The 16,467-nt window shown below is 38.9% G+C and overlaps 1 protein-coding gene and 1 long non-coding RNA gene across 3 annotated transcripts; both read left to right on the forward strand.

Moving 5' to 3' along the window:
* The first annotated feature begins 707 nt into the window (after window positions 1–707).
* On the forward strand, window positions 708–2,953 carry LOC122884665. The gene is made up of 3 exons (XR_006379941.1): window positions 708–814; window positions 2,360–2,490; window positions 2,607–2,953. It is a non-coding gene; the product is annotated as an uncharacterized LOC122884665 (long non-coding RNA).
* A 7,566-nt stretch (window positions 2,954–10,519) lies between these two features.
* erlec1 (endoplasmic reticulum lectin 1) lies at window positions 10,520–15,972 on the forward strand. Of its 2 annotated transcripts, XM_044214872.1 has the most exons (14): window positions 10,520–10,880; window positions 11,050–11,154; window positions 11,543–11,623; window positions 11,809–11,886; window positions 11,985–12,048; window positions 12,164–12,210; window positions 12,313–12,536; window positions 12,732–12,873; window positions 12,965–13,129; window positions 13,206–13,265; window positions 13,737–13,861; window positions 13,962–14,039; window positions 14,166–14,241; window positions 15,126–15,972. In XM_044214872.1, the coding sequence occupies exons 1-14, from the start codon at window positions 10,740–10,742 to the stop codon at window positions 15,195–15,197; spliced, it is 1,458 nt and encodes a 485-aa protein (XP_044070807.1). In that variant the 5' UTR covers window positions 10,520–10,739; the 3' UTR covers window positions 15,198–15,972. The 2 variants fall into 2 exon arrangements, with proteins under 2 accessions (XP_044070807.1, XP_044070808.1); XM_044214873.1 differs by lacking the exon at window positions 11,050–11,154 and having other exon boundaries at window positions 10,539–10,880.
* Window positions 15,973–16,467: the final 495 nt, after the last annotated feature.

The raw sequence follows: 16,467 nt of genomic DNA on the forward strand, positions 1-16,467 counted from the left end.
GCAGTGCAATACACTTGAGAATTTGAATTAGTTAAGTCTTAATTGGCTTCAGTCTTAAAAAAAAATAATTAATTTAAAAAAATATATACTGTAAGAGAGCAAGAATGTTTCCAGTGAAGGAAGTGAGACTCTGAAATAGACCACAACATGACTTGTGGCTACATTATATTATGGATTTTTGTTTGTGGCTGTTGTCTGAATCTCCTCCTCTTCAACAATGGATTCCTGCCAGCATGACTGCTGAACAGTGGCGCAAATTGTGTTGAAAATGGGCATTTGGTCTTCCCTTTTATTTGGGTTTTCAAACATGGCATTTGCCATTTATAGTTTAAAGCATTTCTTTCATATTCCACTCCATTGCACATGGATGTTGCATATAATACCTTTTGTGGATGCTATTGTAACAAGATAAGGCTTTGTTTCAGTACCTTGTACATTATACTGTATGTTTGTGTAATGATGGGTGAATCATGAGCTAAAAGTATCCCCTCAGCAGGTCATCTGTCAGGGTTGCTGACAGTACCAGCTGGCCCGTTCTGGCTGCAAGGGGTACTGGCAGGTTAGAGGGTTGGCCTCCCACAATCATGGTTCTCCTTTCTATATCAGGGGCTGGAAACACAGCCAAGCCACAAGTTGTGGTGTGCCATCCTCCAGAACAGCAGCATAATTGATCCACAAAAAAAGAAAAACAACAGAAGGAAAGGAGGAGCAGATTGCCTACGCAGCCATTCATGTCCAGCACATTACTGCAGGTCCCGAGTTCAAACTGGGTCGAGGATGAAATAGCAGATTCACCAACGCTACAAGATCAAAGGTGTGCAAGTGTGTGTACTAGTGTGTGTGTGTGTGTGTGTGTGTGTGTGTGTGTGTGTGTGTGTGCGTATTAGCCAGTAAAGGTATTTTGTGGCAAAATGATAAAAGTGTTGAGAGATGATAATAAATTGAAAGCCTCCTAGACATTACTAGCAGGGCGAAAGATGAGTGTGTTTATGGGTGTTACCTGATTGGTTACCTGTGAATATGTCCTCAAATAGTCCCTGATATCAGCATGTGTGAGACAGCAGGACTAAACAAAGTTCACTGTTAAAGAGAGAAACAGGTCAAATAGAAAAAGAACTTTAATAAAATGAAAATACTTCACTTGTACTGCCACTTGACAAAGAAAAGTCATTTAAACACATATTAGCAAGTATAAGTAGATACTTTGCATCTCCCTTGATATACAGTTAAGCAATCACAAACATGAGTGTACTATTTTCAGTTTAGTCAAGAACTATTACAAGATTTCTTGAAATTTAAGTGAATTTACAAGCTAAATTTTGTTGTGTTTCTTTATTTGGTTTACCTTTTTTCATATTGTTTTGACTAAGATGTTTACTGATTTTAAGATGCTTAAAATTGATTCAAGAAATAGAATAAAATCTGGGAAATTTTCTTATTCACTTTCTTTCCGAGAGTTAGATGAGAAGATTGATACCACTCACACTTAGTACAAAGCTGGAGCCAGGAGGCCACTAGCTTAGCTTAGCTTAGTGTAAAGACTGGAAGCAGGGGGAAACAGCTAGCCGGGCTCTCTCCAAACTTTAAAAATACAAATGCCAGCCCCTCTAAATCAAATGTACATGTTATGTCTGTCAAAAAATGTTAAAATGATCATTTGTGGGTTTAGGAAGAGTTGCACGCTGTAATTTCCTGACAAACAACAGTGTTTGCTGGGGGACTGTGAAGACAATAAAGCATATAACTCCCCCTAAAATAACAAATTGTTGTTTCTACGCAGATTGTCTAGCTACTTCCCCTTGCTTCCAGTCTGTATGACAAACTAAGCCACTTAGCTGCGTTCTCAATCTTCTCACTTCACTCTTAATTGGAAATACATTTTCAACCATCAGCTATTAACCTATATTAAGTCAACATTTTCATCACAAATGTGCATGTTTGTGTGAGCACATTCATCTAACATCATGTAACCAGGCCTATAGGCAACAAATGAAAAATATATAGTGAAGAATCTAATTCATATCTCAGTGATATCCAAAAAAGATTCCTTCCCTCACAGAAATTAAATGTCATTGTAATGAGCCAAGGATGATAACCTAAAACCCTAGCAAGTCAAAATTACATCTTAAAAGCAGAAGTCACAGCCAAAGCTAACACCTTGAAGGAGGGCATGATTAAGTGTGTCCAAAAGTAAGGCTCTAATTTTCCAAGATAATTACCCGCCGTGAGACATTTTCTGGAAGATTGAAGGGCTGACAATTAACTTTGTGATGTAATGACTTCCTTCATTAGCTTTATCTGAGGATTCTCTCAACAGATAATTTTTAGAAATAGAATAATCATGTGAAGCACTTTATAGGTAAAACCTCCTGCAGAAGGTGAAATCAGTGAGCCGATCGGGGAGGCTGGAGTTTATTTTGGCAGCGTACCTCTGCATCCCAGCAGCGCTGAGGGTGAGAAGCCAAGCAGTCAGCTGTGAGGGGAGCCCAGGTAAAAACTACGGATGCATCATTAATTTATCCCAGTTTACATTGTGGCAGACACTTCAAGGATTGCTTTTTTGTTTCTCTGTGTGTGTTCTCTGTCTTCTCTCTGGCCCTGACCAGCCTGGCCTTTTGGACACTGGAGGCAGGTGAAGTAGCAGGTCAGGATAGAAAGACAAAGCACTGTGGATCCTACCAGTCACACAAGGCCCAGAAGACTGAGTGGCCAGGTCCTGCAGGACCAACTGGCAGATGGCTGCCTCGGGATAATGACCAGGTGACATCTGCAGAGTGAACAAGCCATCAGGCTAACAGACTCACCTTGACCCACCAGGGAAGCCAAGCTGCCCATTCTCAACCTCCTCTTCCTGCAATCCCCTCAGGTTACACCCACAAACTGTGGAGTATAACAGAAGTTTATTGATTTACTAAGTTTCTCAACTCCCCGAAAAAAGAGGTGTGAGAATGTCCTGAAAAAAACATTAACAGATTTTATGTGGGTGTTTGAATAGAATTTCCTTTTATTCACTAGAGATTCAGTCTCTGTCTCTATCAATGCTGAAGGACTGGGAGTAAATTTGTCTCTGAACTATTATTCTTTTTTTAATTCAAATTTTTTCTGTAATTGTAACCAAAACTCCTTAAGACACTAAATTATTACTCTTGGGAGCTGAATAACTTCTGGTAGTGGGAATATGATGAAGTCATAACATAATGCAAAATAAAATAGCTGTTTTTTTATTATTTTGCTCACAATGTTGCTATTGACAAGTGATTTTGAAATGCAAGATTTGTGCCTTGTCTAAAGACTCTAACTCACACACATTGACTACCTGATGCTGTGCACATAGGTCATGTTTTGACAGCGCTGAGATCATGAAAAGGTCAGATTCCTCGTGCCATTTGGAAAAGAGGCAGGGTGATACCAACCTGCCAATATAATTTCAGCATGTCTTTTTCATCTGAGTGTTAACACCATACATTGTTTACTAAATAGTTTACTGTGGCAGTATGACTGCCAGCACACTGATGTTAGAGATGAAGTTAGGAAAACTTTGAAGGCTGAAAAGAAAAAGGTGCAGTGTTGAAAATGAATTGAAAATAGCATTGCAGCAGCAACACTTGCACACACTAAGTGAAAATAAAACAGTGTCTGTGTTTTGTGTTCTAGCATTGAACAGAAAGTAAGTTAGAAAGTAAGTAAACATTGCATATGGTGAGAGAGAAAGAAGATTTATCAAAGGGGTTTTGGGCCCCTGGGGGGAGACCTTGAATAACTTACAACAGGCACAGTGCAAGACTGTATAATACTGGTATTTTGACTCTTATGAAGCCAAATACACCTGGATGAATATACAGAATGATGTACATTATGGACATTTTTTCGACTACCAACTTATTTTTTGTCAAGACACGAACCTCAATTTTTTATCAATTAGAGTCACTCTCTTAACTTGCAGTGGATATAAAGAACAGAACAAAGTGTAATAGAAGGGAATGTTCTGCACACTAAGCACAATGATCACTTATTGCCTACATTATTTTGTGACATGCATACAAATACATATTAAATGTGAAACCATCCCTAAGAGGAAATAATAATACATGCACCAGTGTAGTGCCCCGTGTGCTCAGTATTAGATAAGAATGCTTTGAACCCGGAGTCCTGATCCACACATTTTACAGTTGTATTTAAACATTGGAAGACATTTGTAATAATGAAGGTTACAAATATGCGCTGGCTTGCAATGCAACAACTACACTTTGTCTTCCTGGATGTTTTTATATTTTGGATGTTACCTTATATGAAGCATAGGGTTAGTTCAGACAATAACGTTGTGCTGCATTAGCTGTTTGGCATCAGCTGTTTCATTCATGCTTTACAATCATTGGCTCATTCATCAACTATTTGAGTATCAGCTGACTAGTAATGTCCAATCATATTAATGCAGCTCCCTGTTAGGTTAGATTAGGTTAGGCTGGTTCAATCATTTATGTTAAATTGTGTATTATGGCTGCTTTGCATATTTAGTATAAATAACTATTTAGTTGTAGCTTGTTTTTCATGATCTTTGAAGTATGAAATACACATTGTGAAGGTCAAATTCTATACATTAAACTATTGCCTTAACTTGTTTCTCTCAGTTGTCATCCATAGTGAATGTTTTACACATCAGCTAAGTGGTAGACAGTGTACTCATACATAAAATGTAAGAAGCCATCATCTCTCACATATCTCAGCAAATTAAACCCATCTGCGGTCCAATTTGGTGCCAAAGAAATCTTGTGACTGCATTCAAATGATGATGGATTGTGTAGGGTTTCTTTGCATCAATAACGCCAGAGCAGCCAATCAAATATAAATAATTCATTAAATGCAGTACATACTGTACTTCTCATCGGCAGGATAAAGAATTGTGTTATCACAGGAATTTGCTCTGTCAATAGTTTATGTGGCTTGTTGTGGACAGATCAGGATCATTATGTTAGATATGTGTTTGGAATAGTTTATTTTTTAGCAAATACCAACATGCGTTATAGAGTAGTAGTTGAACCTAATGTTAATGTTTTGTTTTAAGATTCCAATCAATATTAGCAGGATGTAGCATAATCTTTTTCACTTATCTGGCTTACTTTCTAATCCTGCTCAGATTTTCCTGCATACTGATATTGATCAAATATCCACAGAATCTCAGTTTCCATTCTCCGTCCAGTCCAACAAGAGCTCTGCTTCTTATCTTGCAGTATTTGTGCCGATCACTCTCAAACTGTGAAGAAACACTAAATGACTTTCACTCTCAAAGTCTCCCTAGCTTCCCTAAGCTCTTCTAGCTTATGCACACTGCTTAGGATGCATTTTCAAGTAGTTAACCCGCTTTCTGTTCTTGCTTATAGACAAAACGTACTTCTGGGGTTTCACAGACTTTTGTATTGAGTGTAGCGTCTCAAGACTCTCTGAAACAGCTTAAAGCTCAGACAATGCAAACAGTATTTACATAAACATTCATGGTCACCTTTGAGAATGGTCATGGTCAGATGGGCTGCTTTAGTTGTGATGAAGCTGTAATTGGAGGTTTCCCCAAGTTGTGAGCTTTTCAAGACAAAATATCACATCCAAATAACCAAGACCAAGTTTGTATTCATGTAAGGATCAACACACAAACACCCAAACATATACCCTAGAAGTATCGTAACCTAAACATTTGATTGCAATAAATCTTTAGCTACAGGTTTGTACTGTATACATTTAAGCATGGGCTCTGTGCCATTATGATGCATTCAGGGACTCAGGGGTGTTCTGTCTCCTTGACCCCCCTCAAATGTTCTCATATAAGAGCTAAGCCTCAATCACAGGAAAATATAGCGAGGACCAGCTCTGTTAATATCTGGAGCCTATCCAGATCCATCCAAACAAAAATACTCTCTCATTACCTTCTCTGCAGGGATGTGGAGAGCAGCACTCTGATCCACTGGCATGGTTAAATCCCATTTCTTTCATGTTTCACCGACTTTGTTGACTTTGTTTTGCTTCTTTGCATCATTTATTCAAACAGTAGCCCCCTCTATGGAGGACCAGAACTGTCAAATTCAAAAATAAATAAACAAATGACTCAATAAATTAATTAATATGCCATTAAATGCACCACAAATAATATTAAACTTAATTTAGGCATTAAATAATTTATAAAATGTGACAAAAAATGATATTTCTGTTTGAATTTGCTGTATTTATTTACATTTGTATTATTTCCCATATTTATTTACGCTCCCATTTAATTTCCCATTTAATTTATTTATTTGTTCATTTATGTATTTATTTATGTATGTATTATTTTCCCTTGGCATTTTCCCCCATTTATTTCCCCAAACTTATTTATTTCTGTCTCTTCTTTTTACATTTCTGTATGCATTTCTGCTTCATTATACAAATAATGGGGGGTTATGTGTCATGGGCTTAATTTTTCACTTATTGGATGATCGACATCAGAGTGTATAGATCGACTATACATGCCTTGCTGCCACAACGGTGGCTTCTGGCCACTGACAGTCGGCTCACAACTATCATACCGAAGAGATTTACAGCTAGTTCCGACAAGGACTCTGATCTGGATCATATTTTATGGAGGAAATATTTTCTGGTTTTCCCTTTGATGTCCTGCAGCTGCTCTGCCTCAACTCTCTGATTAATTTTAATATTATTTTTGGTGCATTTAATGGAATGTTGATTAATTTGAGTAATTTATTTATTTATGTTTTTTTTTTTTGGCAGTTCTGGTCCTCCATACCTTACAAGATTTGTTTAGCCTATACCACAGTGTATTAGTTTGACTAAAACACAACAGGTGCAGTGACAACTGCGTACATGCAGAACAGACAGAACTAGGAGAGTTTGCTCAAGCATGCTTTAAAATGCATATCAGGACACTTCAGTCCTTAGACTGTAAACTCATTTACCAGTTTGTTAAAGATTATTCAAATCAGAACACAAATTGAGTTTGTGTGATTTAGGCAGCAGAAAAAGGCATGATGTAATGTTAATAAGCTTGACACGTGTGCAGCATTAATGTGAACACTACAATGAACCATAACACCAAACACTTTTAGTAAGGGAAACCTAATGCTTCACCCAAATCAATATTGAATGTCATTAAGAAAATCTGGCAAAAGTGACAATATTCATCCAACATCTGATATATTCTATGTGTATTTTTGGGTGACAGCTCAGAAGATGTCTTAATCTCGCTCGAGACCTTCAAATGTCAAGATTCATTTCTCTCTGCTCTCTTTGGAATGATGTTATTATGGTTGGGGAGATGACAGTTGTATCAATTATGCATAAGGTGAGAGTGTGTGGAAGACATCTATGCAAATCAAGTTCACCCCATGGATGGCAGTGAAATAAATGAAAATGCTCATTTCAAAGTGGTGAGTTCAGGTAAGTTCCCACCAGTCAGGCTCTGGGAAAGTCTGAACAACCACAGAGGAAGAGACACTAAAGAAGTTTTGACTCACTTTGGCTGATTGTATCTCAAATACCCATTCTTTTTAGGTCTCAGGTCACTTATTATTGGCATTTTGAAGGACATTTGATACATAAAAACAGACAACAAAGATTTAACTGTGCTCTGCATGCTTTGGAAAATATGCAACATAAATAATTCATCATCTATTATTTGTAGCTATATGTAAACTGTAAAAATCAGTTTAAAGGAATAGTTCAACATTTGTGAAATACACTTATCTGCTTTCTTGTTGAGAGTTTGATGAGAAGATGGATACCACTCTCATGTCTGTACAGTAAATATGTAGCTGGAGCCAGAAGCCGGTTAGCTTAGCTTAGCATAAACAGGGGGAAACAGCTAACCTGGCTCAGTCCAAAGGTAACAAAATCCGCATATCAGCACCCCTAAAGCTCACAAATTAACACGTTATATCTTTTTTGTGTAATTAGTGCAACAACAGAAGTGTAAAAACTAAAATTAGCTATGTAACAGCACCAGACTAGCTGTTTCCCCCTGTTTATGCTAAGCTAAGCTAACTGGCTTCTGGCTCCAGCTACATATTTACTGTACAGACATGAGAGTGGTATCCATCTTCTCGGCAAGAAAATGAATAATCGTATTAAGCATGTATGTATTTCCAAAACGTTGACTATTGCTTTAACAAGAAAATCTCGACCCATGGTCCACTCACTAGCTTTTTTGAGAGCATTTCATGGTCTTCCTCAGCAGATGAAGTTTGCTCAGTTATTATGACAACTGACAACTGCGAGAACTGACAACTGAGCAAACTATGACAACTGAGAAACCTCAACTCCATCTGCTGTGGAAGACTGTGAGATGCTGTTGAAAGCCCCAGAATAAGCTAGTAAGTGAGGTAATATTTTTTTTTCTCAAACTACTTTCTAATTTTTCACACAAAATAAAAAATGTCTGGTTTTAAACACACTGTCTTAGAGGAATATGATCGCTCCCACCTACGTATGTTGTTTATCAGATAAACAAGAAACCATAACAGAAAAGGGGAAAAAAAACTGTTAGAATACATTATAATTCAAAATAATGGTTACCATGGAAACAAAATGTAGTCTGTCTATTTGTCTGTACTTACTTATTGATCTTATTTATCTAATCTATCTAGTCTAATCTATCTCACATACAGTACATATTATATGCACACAGGTACACATAAATATTTACATCCATATGTATTATGTACTTAGGAGACAGGTGTGAGTAGAAGATGTATGTATGTAAGCAGAGGGGAATGGTTGTAGAGGGTGGATGGTCTAATGGGACGTTCTCTTCCCTGTTCCTCCATATCCCTTTCTCCTCTTAATCCTCTCACTCTTTGTTTCAAAATCTCTGTTATAATCTCTCTCCTTTCTCCTGGCCCCTGTGCTGCACATTCTCATATCAACAGCTCCACCAACAGGTGGAAAAATGCCCATCTCAGGTTTACACTCTGTGTTTCCATCAGTCCAAGACGCTCTCTACATTTCCCCCCTGAATGCAACACCACATGTTTTCAAGGTCTATGTTCCTGTTAACTGAAAGCTGTTTCCATGTGAACTGTTCAGGTGTGTGTGTGTGTGTGTGTGTGTGGAGGGGGGGGTATTTATTGTCATTCAACACACAGCAGTGCTGAATCAACAGAGTCACAGGAAAAAATAGTAAGGACACTGCACATTGGCACAGAGCTGCTCTCCTCATTGCCTGTACACAAGTCAACCAACGTGATATCCAGAAAATGCTCAGTAAATCAGCTTCTCAGCTGTATCTTCATACTGCCTTTCATCTTCAGTTCTGCATGGAGTCCTTATAAAAATAATTGTGAGACACCCTAAAACATCAGCAATAAGTATTCAGCACACACACTGACACAATTAAACTTCCAAATCCATCCACTGGGAGGCAGAGATGAGGCAACCTGCCTTTATTTTGTGCTTACATGATCTGGAAACCTCTCTCAAGCATTTCGACTCTAAAGGAGCCAAATGCTTCAGGCAATCTGTGGTCTGCGTTCAATAACAGCTTTATGAGCACTGTTCTCAGCATATGAGGATGTGGTTAAGATTAGCAACGCATATCTTGTGTTTGGGATATTGTGTTTCACCGGTGAAAACAGTACAACAGAAGTAAATTTGCTTCTCAAAAGATCTCTGAAATATTTACAGTAATGACCTTCTTTATTGGTCACCTAGAGACATGATGATTTGTTTATGGTCCTTTTGCAAAACAGTCAGATGCCATTAATTGTTTTCGTTTTGGCCATCTACATCGAGTTGCCTTGTGTATTAATATGAATTTTGCCTTCATCGTCTCATACAATGTGGAATGATCTGCCATTCAAATTTGACACATATTTCTATACTGGCTTGTAACTGATACAAGTTATATTGTACTGTATTTACTATATTTTTGAATTAAATGCTTTATGGATGGAAAAAGCATCTGGTTCCACAAATTTAGCCTGACATATTTGATATTTTAGGACATTTTGGGATCTTCACTAGAATTTAAAATAAAGTTCTGTGGATTTGAACAATGATTGGCTTTGTAGCATGACTTTGTGTTGTACAATTACTTTGTAGCACTGCTTAACATGGATTGGCTGTTCAAATTACAACAGCTGTAACAAACAAATTAAAATGTCAGTGATTTTGCAAAGATTTTAGATACTACTGATAAGTAATATAGCCTGCACAGTAAAACATAGGCATTAAATAGCCAAGCTGAACTTTCATCGTAATTCACATAATTGATACAGAGTGAATGTAAGATTTATATTATATATGATTCCTAGGGGAAAACTTGTTGCCACATATTTGACTTGAGGCAGCATTGCCAAAGGATGATGGCACAACAAAACAACAATAATATATTACAACTGTTGTTTGATTAAAAAGTTTGTCTTAGTTCCGCTCCCATAACTTTCAAAGTTCAGTTTCAAGTCTTTAATTTGCTTTTGCTTTCCAGGTAGCAAACTGTCGTATCGCCACCAGGGGGCGCTGTTGTAATTTCAGCACGACGTGCGGGCGGAACACGACGTGGCAAGTAAACAGTTCACTTCCTGTATTTAGTCTGTATTGACATCAGTTTCACATACTCATATCTTACGTCTGTCATAACCAGACTTCCCCGGAATTTGCAGTAGCTTCGAGTCCATCACTCAGGCCAGTGTTAGTGTGAGGTGAGCAGGCTGTTATCTTACATGAGGAGCGGACTGTAGGAGCTCAGCAGCCGGACAGGAGAGATGACTGCTGAGGTGCTGATAGTGTTTCTGGGGGGGCTGCTGGAGGTCTGCAGCGGCGTCTCAGCAAACAGAGGGGGGTATCCCTCCTTTACAGATGAAATCCCTTTCAAAATCACCTGGCCAGGCGCTGAATTCACGCTGGTATGTTTCCTCCTTTAGTGACACCGTTTATTTAGGGGAACAAATGTACTGTGAGAGGTTGGGCAGATGTCAACTGTGTAGCTGTGAAGTGAACTTGCACTATGTTAACAGTTCTCTGTCTTTAATACCCGACGTTACAGTTAAAGTGACAAAGGTTTGTGCATTTCAGCCGACTTCAGGTGTACTTTACAAGGAAGATGACTTTGTCATCATGACAACAACAGAAAAGGAGAAGTATAAATGTCTCCTGCCTTCCCTGACATCTGGAGATGAGGTAAACAGGATTAACAATTGACGAAGAGTTTTACCCTTAATAGAGGTAGTCGTGAACGGTTTTTTATTGCTTCCACAGAAAATAATTACAAAGACATTACAGATATTATGTCACAAGTTATTAACACATCAGGCAACCCAGCTCAACGTGATCCCACTGGGTTAATGCTGTTAAATTATCTAAAGCATTTTCTCCCTGGTTTACATACTCTTACTTGCATACTCTTCAGGTGTATACATTCCAATGAATGTTATGTCATGTTACAAAAGATAATGAGAAACAACTCTGCTCCTTCATTCTTTAAACATTTCTGATAAGTGAACTCCTTGGACGCTGCCTTATCTCTCTCACCCTTCTTGCTTTTTTTTGGTGTCTTTTGTCGTCTTAGGATGATGATAAGGAGTACAGTGGGCTCAGTCCGGGCGAACTGCTGGAGCCACTGTTCAAACGAAGCAGCTGCTCCTACAGGGTGAGTCTTCTCAAGTTTCATTTTCATTAAATTTCCCTACTTCTCTGAAACCACGTTCAGATGGAGTTCACGCTATGTTAGCAGAGCATAACTAAACACTTTATTTTTCTGCTGTAGTGCTGAGGGTGTTTGGTGAACTCTAATGCATGACTCTAAACTTGCTCTTGTCTTGCATTACATTGCAGATTGAGTCATACTGGACATATGAAGTATGCCATGGAAAGCATATAAGACAGTATCATGAAGAGAAGGAGACTGGTCAGGTCAGTGTTCTGAGTGGGTAGAATCATCTTTAGATGACATGAATGAGAAGCCAGCGCTTACTGCAGTATGTACTGAAGGTAATCGTGTCTTTCCACAGAAAATTAGTGTTCAAGAGTACTTCCTGGGGAATATGGCACAGAAGAGTCAGTCGACAGAGACAGGTAAGTTTCTTTTTTGAATGTAATTTTCATGATATATTTTGTTTATGTTAGTATTTGTTATAGAGTGTATTAGTCTTTTCCTTATTGTGCTAAAGCTAGGAATTTATTCTTTCAGATAAAGTTGAAGAGGTAGAAAATGTCAAATCAGCAGCTGAAACAGAAGTAAGTATACTAATGAAACTTCAATAACCAAATTTGCTTGCTGTCAATTCTCACGTTCGTCGTCTCTTTTCTGCTTCCTTCACTCTTTCCGTTGGTGTCAAGGTGCCCACTAAGAATATAGAAGGTCAGCTGACTCCCTACTTCTCGTTGGAGATGGGGAATGGGACTCCTTGTGTGCTGAAACAGAACCAGGCTCGCTCCACATCTGTGCTGTACGTCTGTCATCCAGAGGCCAAGCATGAGATCTTGTCCATCGCTGAGGTCACTACCTGTGAATATGAGGTGGTGGTGTTGACACCGCTGCTATGTGCACACCCAAAATACAGGTAGATCTGTCAAACTGACTACATTTAGATATTGTGTTCAGAGGAGTACGCCTCAGTAGTAGAAGTATGTTGGAAATTTTGAAATGCTGTTTTAAGATTTCCTGTGTGTCAGGGTTCTACTGAAATGCATTTTCCAGCAGATGAGATTCCTGCTTAGATCTTACCGTTTCCAAACTTGACATATATTCCTTGCAGGTTCAAGTCCTCCCCGGTGAATGCCATCTTCTGCCAGGCTCTGGCAGGCTCCCCTCTGCGGCCTCAGCAGCTCGCCCAGTTGGACAAAGAACGAGAGGAGCAGCTTAAACCGCCTTTCAGCTCCACCTCCGAGCCCAGAGAGGTGAGACATGCACAGAAATGACAGAGGGGGAAAAATGGATACTGCGTATACTGACAACGCCTGGCTCAATTATATCTTTGACATGCTACAGGAGGAGGCACCACCACCAGTGAGAGAGGAAGCCTTCACCTCCACCCACAAACCCATGACTGTTGGAGGGCAGTCTCAGGTCACTGTCGGCACCACTCACATCTCTCGTTTGACAGATGACCAGCTAATCAAGGAGTTCCTCAGTGGCTCGTACTGTCTGCATGGGGTGAGACATGTTCTTCTACAACATCTGACCAGCGTTCAATAAACTATTCAGTGACATCCTATTCTGTGTGTTTCAGGGGGTAGGGTGGTGGAAATATGAATTCTGTTACGGAAAACATGTCCATCAGTACCATGAGGTAAGGGTCCCTCCTTGCTAAGTGTGAGCGTGTCTGTGTGGGAGCTGGGTCATTAATATGGAATATCTAAAAAATCAAATGTACTATAAGTATTAGTTTAAGCTGTTGAACTTGGCTGTAGGGGCTGCAACTAACAGTTATTTTCATTATCAATCAATCAATCTGCAAATTATTTTCCAGATTAATTGTTTGGTCCAAAACCCAAAGATATTAAGTTTATTGTTACATAAGAAAAGTAGCAAATCGTCACAATTGAGAAGCTGGAACTGGGAAACTTTTGCCATCTTTGCTTGAAAAATGACTGAAATGATTAATCATCCGCTAATTGATTTATGTTGTTGATGTTTCAGCTCTACTTGGCTGTCTAAAACGGGAAAGTTAGTTGACAGAAAATTTGTAATTGAGTATGTAAGAGTGTTGGTAGATTAGATTGCATTTGTACAGTGATGAAAATGTTCCTTGGTGCCCCAGGAAAAAGAGCAGGGAAAGAACATTGTGGTGGTCGGGAGCTGGAACGGCGAGGAGCATATTGATTGGGCCAAGAAGAACGTTGCCCGATCCTACCAGCTCAAAGACGATGGAGTGCAGAAAGTCAAGTAGGCCATTCATATTCTTGAACAACCCTAACCTGGACACAAATTAAACAGAGATTATTGTTGATTTTTCTCCCTGTTCATTTCCTCTGCTCCATGATAGGTTGGTTTCCCACTTTTATGGCCACGGGGATGTGTGTGATCTGACAGGGAAGCCCAGACAGGTCATTGTCAAGCTCAAGTGAGTGAACAGTCATTGGGGCAGTGAGTCATGTGTTTACTCACTGCCCTGAGTCAACACATGAGTAAGACAATAGCCCGTTTTCCCATTTGAATCAACCCATCTCATTTCTCTTCTCTCTGTCAGATGTAAGGAGTCTGAGTCTCCGCATGCTGTCACTGTCTATATGCTGGAGCCTCAGACTTGTCAGTACATCCTTGGGGTAAGTTCACTTGTAAAAGAAAAAACCACATGATTAGTAGCAGTGTATCAGGTATCAGGTCAAACGGAAGCTTAGCTAGAGTGCTAACCCCTACTTAAGTTTTGAGAGCTAAATACAAGGAAAGTGCTAAGTCAACTAATTTACATCTAGTTCAAGAGAAGAAAATGTGAAGTGAAACTTAAGTTGAATTGACCTTTTTCACAGCAATTTTAACTTGTCAAACACTGGTGTAACTAATAGCATTACTAATTGTTGCATTGCGTTGTTATAATTGCTGGAGCCAAGCCGTTAGTGTTTATTAGTTCCACTGGTGCGTTTTCCTGCATTACAAGTCAAAATGTCTTACTTGAAAAAGGTCTATGAATGTGATTTATTTATTTAAAGTTAGCAAGATTTAGGTTAGCAAAATGACGTACAATACAAGATGGACAGACGTTTCCACAAGGAAGAAAAAGAAAGACATGTCAGTCAAATCCACCATGTAAAAACTGGCTGTTTGGGCAAAGCTATTTTTTTTTATTTGTCCCCCAAAAACAAAAACAAAAAACATTTGAAAAGAAGCATGCAATTTGTTTTTTCTCCATTTATTTATTTAATACTCGTTTCTCCAGTACTGTTACTGATTGTGATCAACTGCTATCAATTTATGTGACATACATCTCTTTTGGCTCCTAAAGAGGGCGTGGGAGCAGTTTTGTCAAGTCTGTCTATCACACACAGTTTTTCATACCATATAACAATGAATGGCAAGAACTGCCTTGAAAATGAATAAAAGTGAGGAAGAGTAGAAGTTCTGATATCTAACTATACTGGCTGTGTGCAGACAGGAGGTCGGCCTAGATGATTAGCACCACATTTGAGGTGTTTTGTTTTTTTCCCCCCAGGTCGAGTCTCCGGTTATATGCAGGATTCTTGACACTGCTGATGAATATGGACTTCTGTCAGTCTCCAGCTAAACTGACAAAGATCACATGACAGCAACAGCGCGTGAAGGACAAGGAGAGGACAGACAGAGAGAGGTGTACTAGAAGAGAGAGGACACATCATAAGAGGAAGAGAAATTTCCATGACACTGTGCTAAAAGCCAAAATCGAGGTTAAACTGAGGTTAAACTTGATCCTGAGGCTGGACTTCATGTGGCCTAGGAGCACAGCCCCAGCCCCAGCCCATGCCCTGACCTGTGCAATGGGCAATGCTACATCACAGCGTAATTCAGCAGGCTAGCTCAGACTTTGTGAAAACACAGTAAAATGTGACCGACGCCTCACTCCACAAGGCAGTGGGTTTATTGCCTGTACTTCATATCTATGCTTCACTTTGTGTTGGTTAATTATAAGCAAAGGAGTAATGAATCAGGGGATTTGTTATCATCAGGGGAATCAACAATATTCATGGTGGTTTTATTGTCTTTAAGGTCTGTGTGTGTGCGTGCGTGCAATATGAAATATAAACTGCTTGACTGTGGCACTTGTAGATGGGGGGGGATAAAAATGTTTTGCAGCAGTGAGAATGTGTGTGGTGTTAATTTACAGGATGAGTGAGTGTAACTTATGCATTAGAGGGTGCTGTGGACTAGCAACAAAAGTGTGAATGTTTGAGTTTGTGGGATGTACAGAATGTCTGTGGTTTTATGAAGATGCACACTGGGATCCTGATCACTGCTGTATAACAGGGATAAAAAAAAAACCAATGCATTTGCAGCAAAGAATAAAACTAAAACATGAAACCTCAGTTATAGTGTTGCATTACCACACAGGAAAGAACATTTGGACTTGACTGAGATAAAAAGACATCATGGCAACAAATGTCTCTGGTTAATAATTATAGGGATATTTAATTAGTTGTCATCACCTTTTTTAAAAAAAAAATACGATTTTGATTTAGTGCTTTTCCTGTTATTCATTAAGTGACCTCACTTTTTAAAAACATAACGTTGGACTGAACCATGAGAAACACATGTAAAATAATAGGTATATTATTTCCCTCCTGGAAAGAACATAAAATATGTTGATCCTCCGTTGATGGACATCTACTGTATTAACCGGACAGTTCACCCCAAGTGCTGAGTTTCATGTAGGAACTATTTTCTTTCTACCGATAGTTCCTACATGAAACTGCTCACAACGATGTCTGTGGATTATCTTGAGTAACCGGGTCATGATTTGTGGAAAGAGATATTGCTGTTGAGTTTTTCAAATGTATTTTTTTGGTGCTTTAATCACCACA

The sequence above is a fragment of the Siniperca chuatsi genome, linkage group LG11, assembly GCF_020085105.1.
Source record: "Siniperca chuatsi isolate FFG_IHB_CAS linkage group LG11, ASM2008510v1, whole genome shotgun sequence".
Taxonomy (NCBI): Eukaryota; Metazoa; Chordata; class Actinopteri; order Centrarchiformes; family Sinipercidae; genus Siniperca; species Siniperca chuatsi.

What these genes read in the sequence shown, in the direction of transcription:
- erlec1 (XM_044214872.1), top strand. Translation starts at nt 10,740, where the DNA reads ATGACTGCTGAGGTGCTGATAGTGTTTCTGGGGGGGCTGCTGGAGGTC. An exon ending in AATCAGCAGCTGAAACAGAA is followed by an intron (nt 12,211 to 12,312) that starts GTAAGTATACTA and finishes GTTGGTGTCAAG; the next exon opens with GTGCCCACTAAGAATATAGA. An exon ending in CTTGTCAGTACATCCTTGGG is followed by an intron (nt 14,242 to 15,125) that starts GTAAGTTCACTT and finishes TTTTCCCCCCAG; the next exon opens with GTCGAGTCTCCGGTTATATG.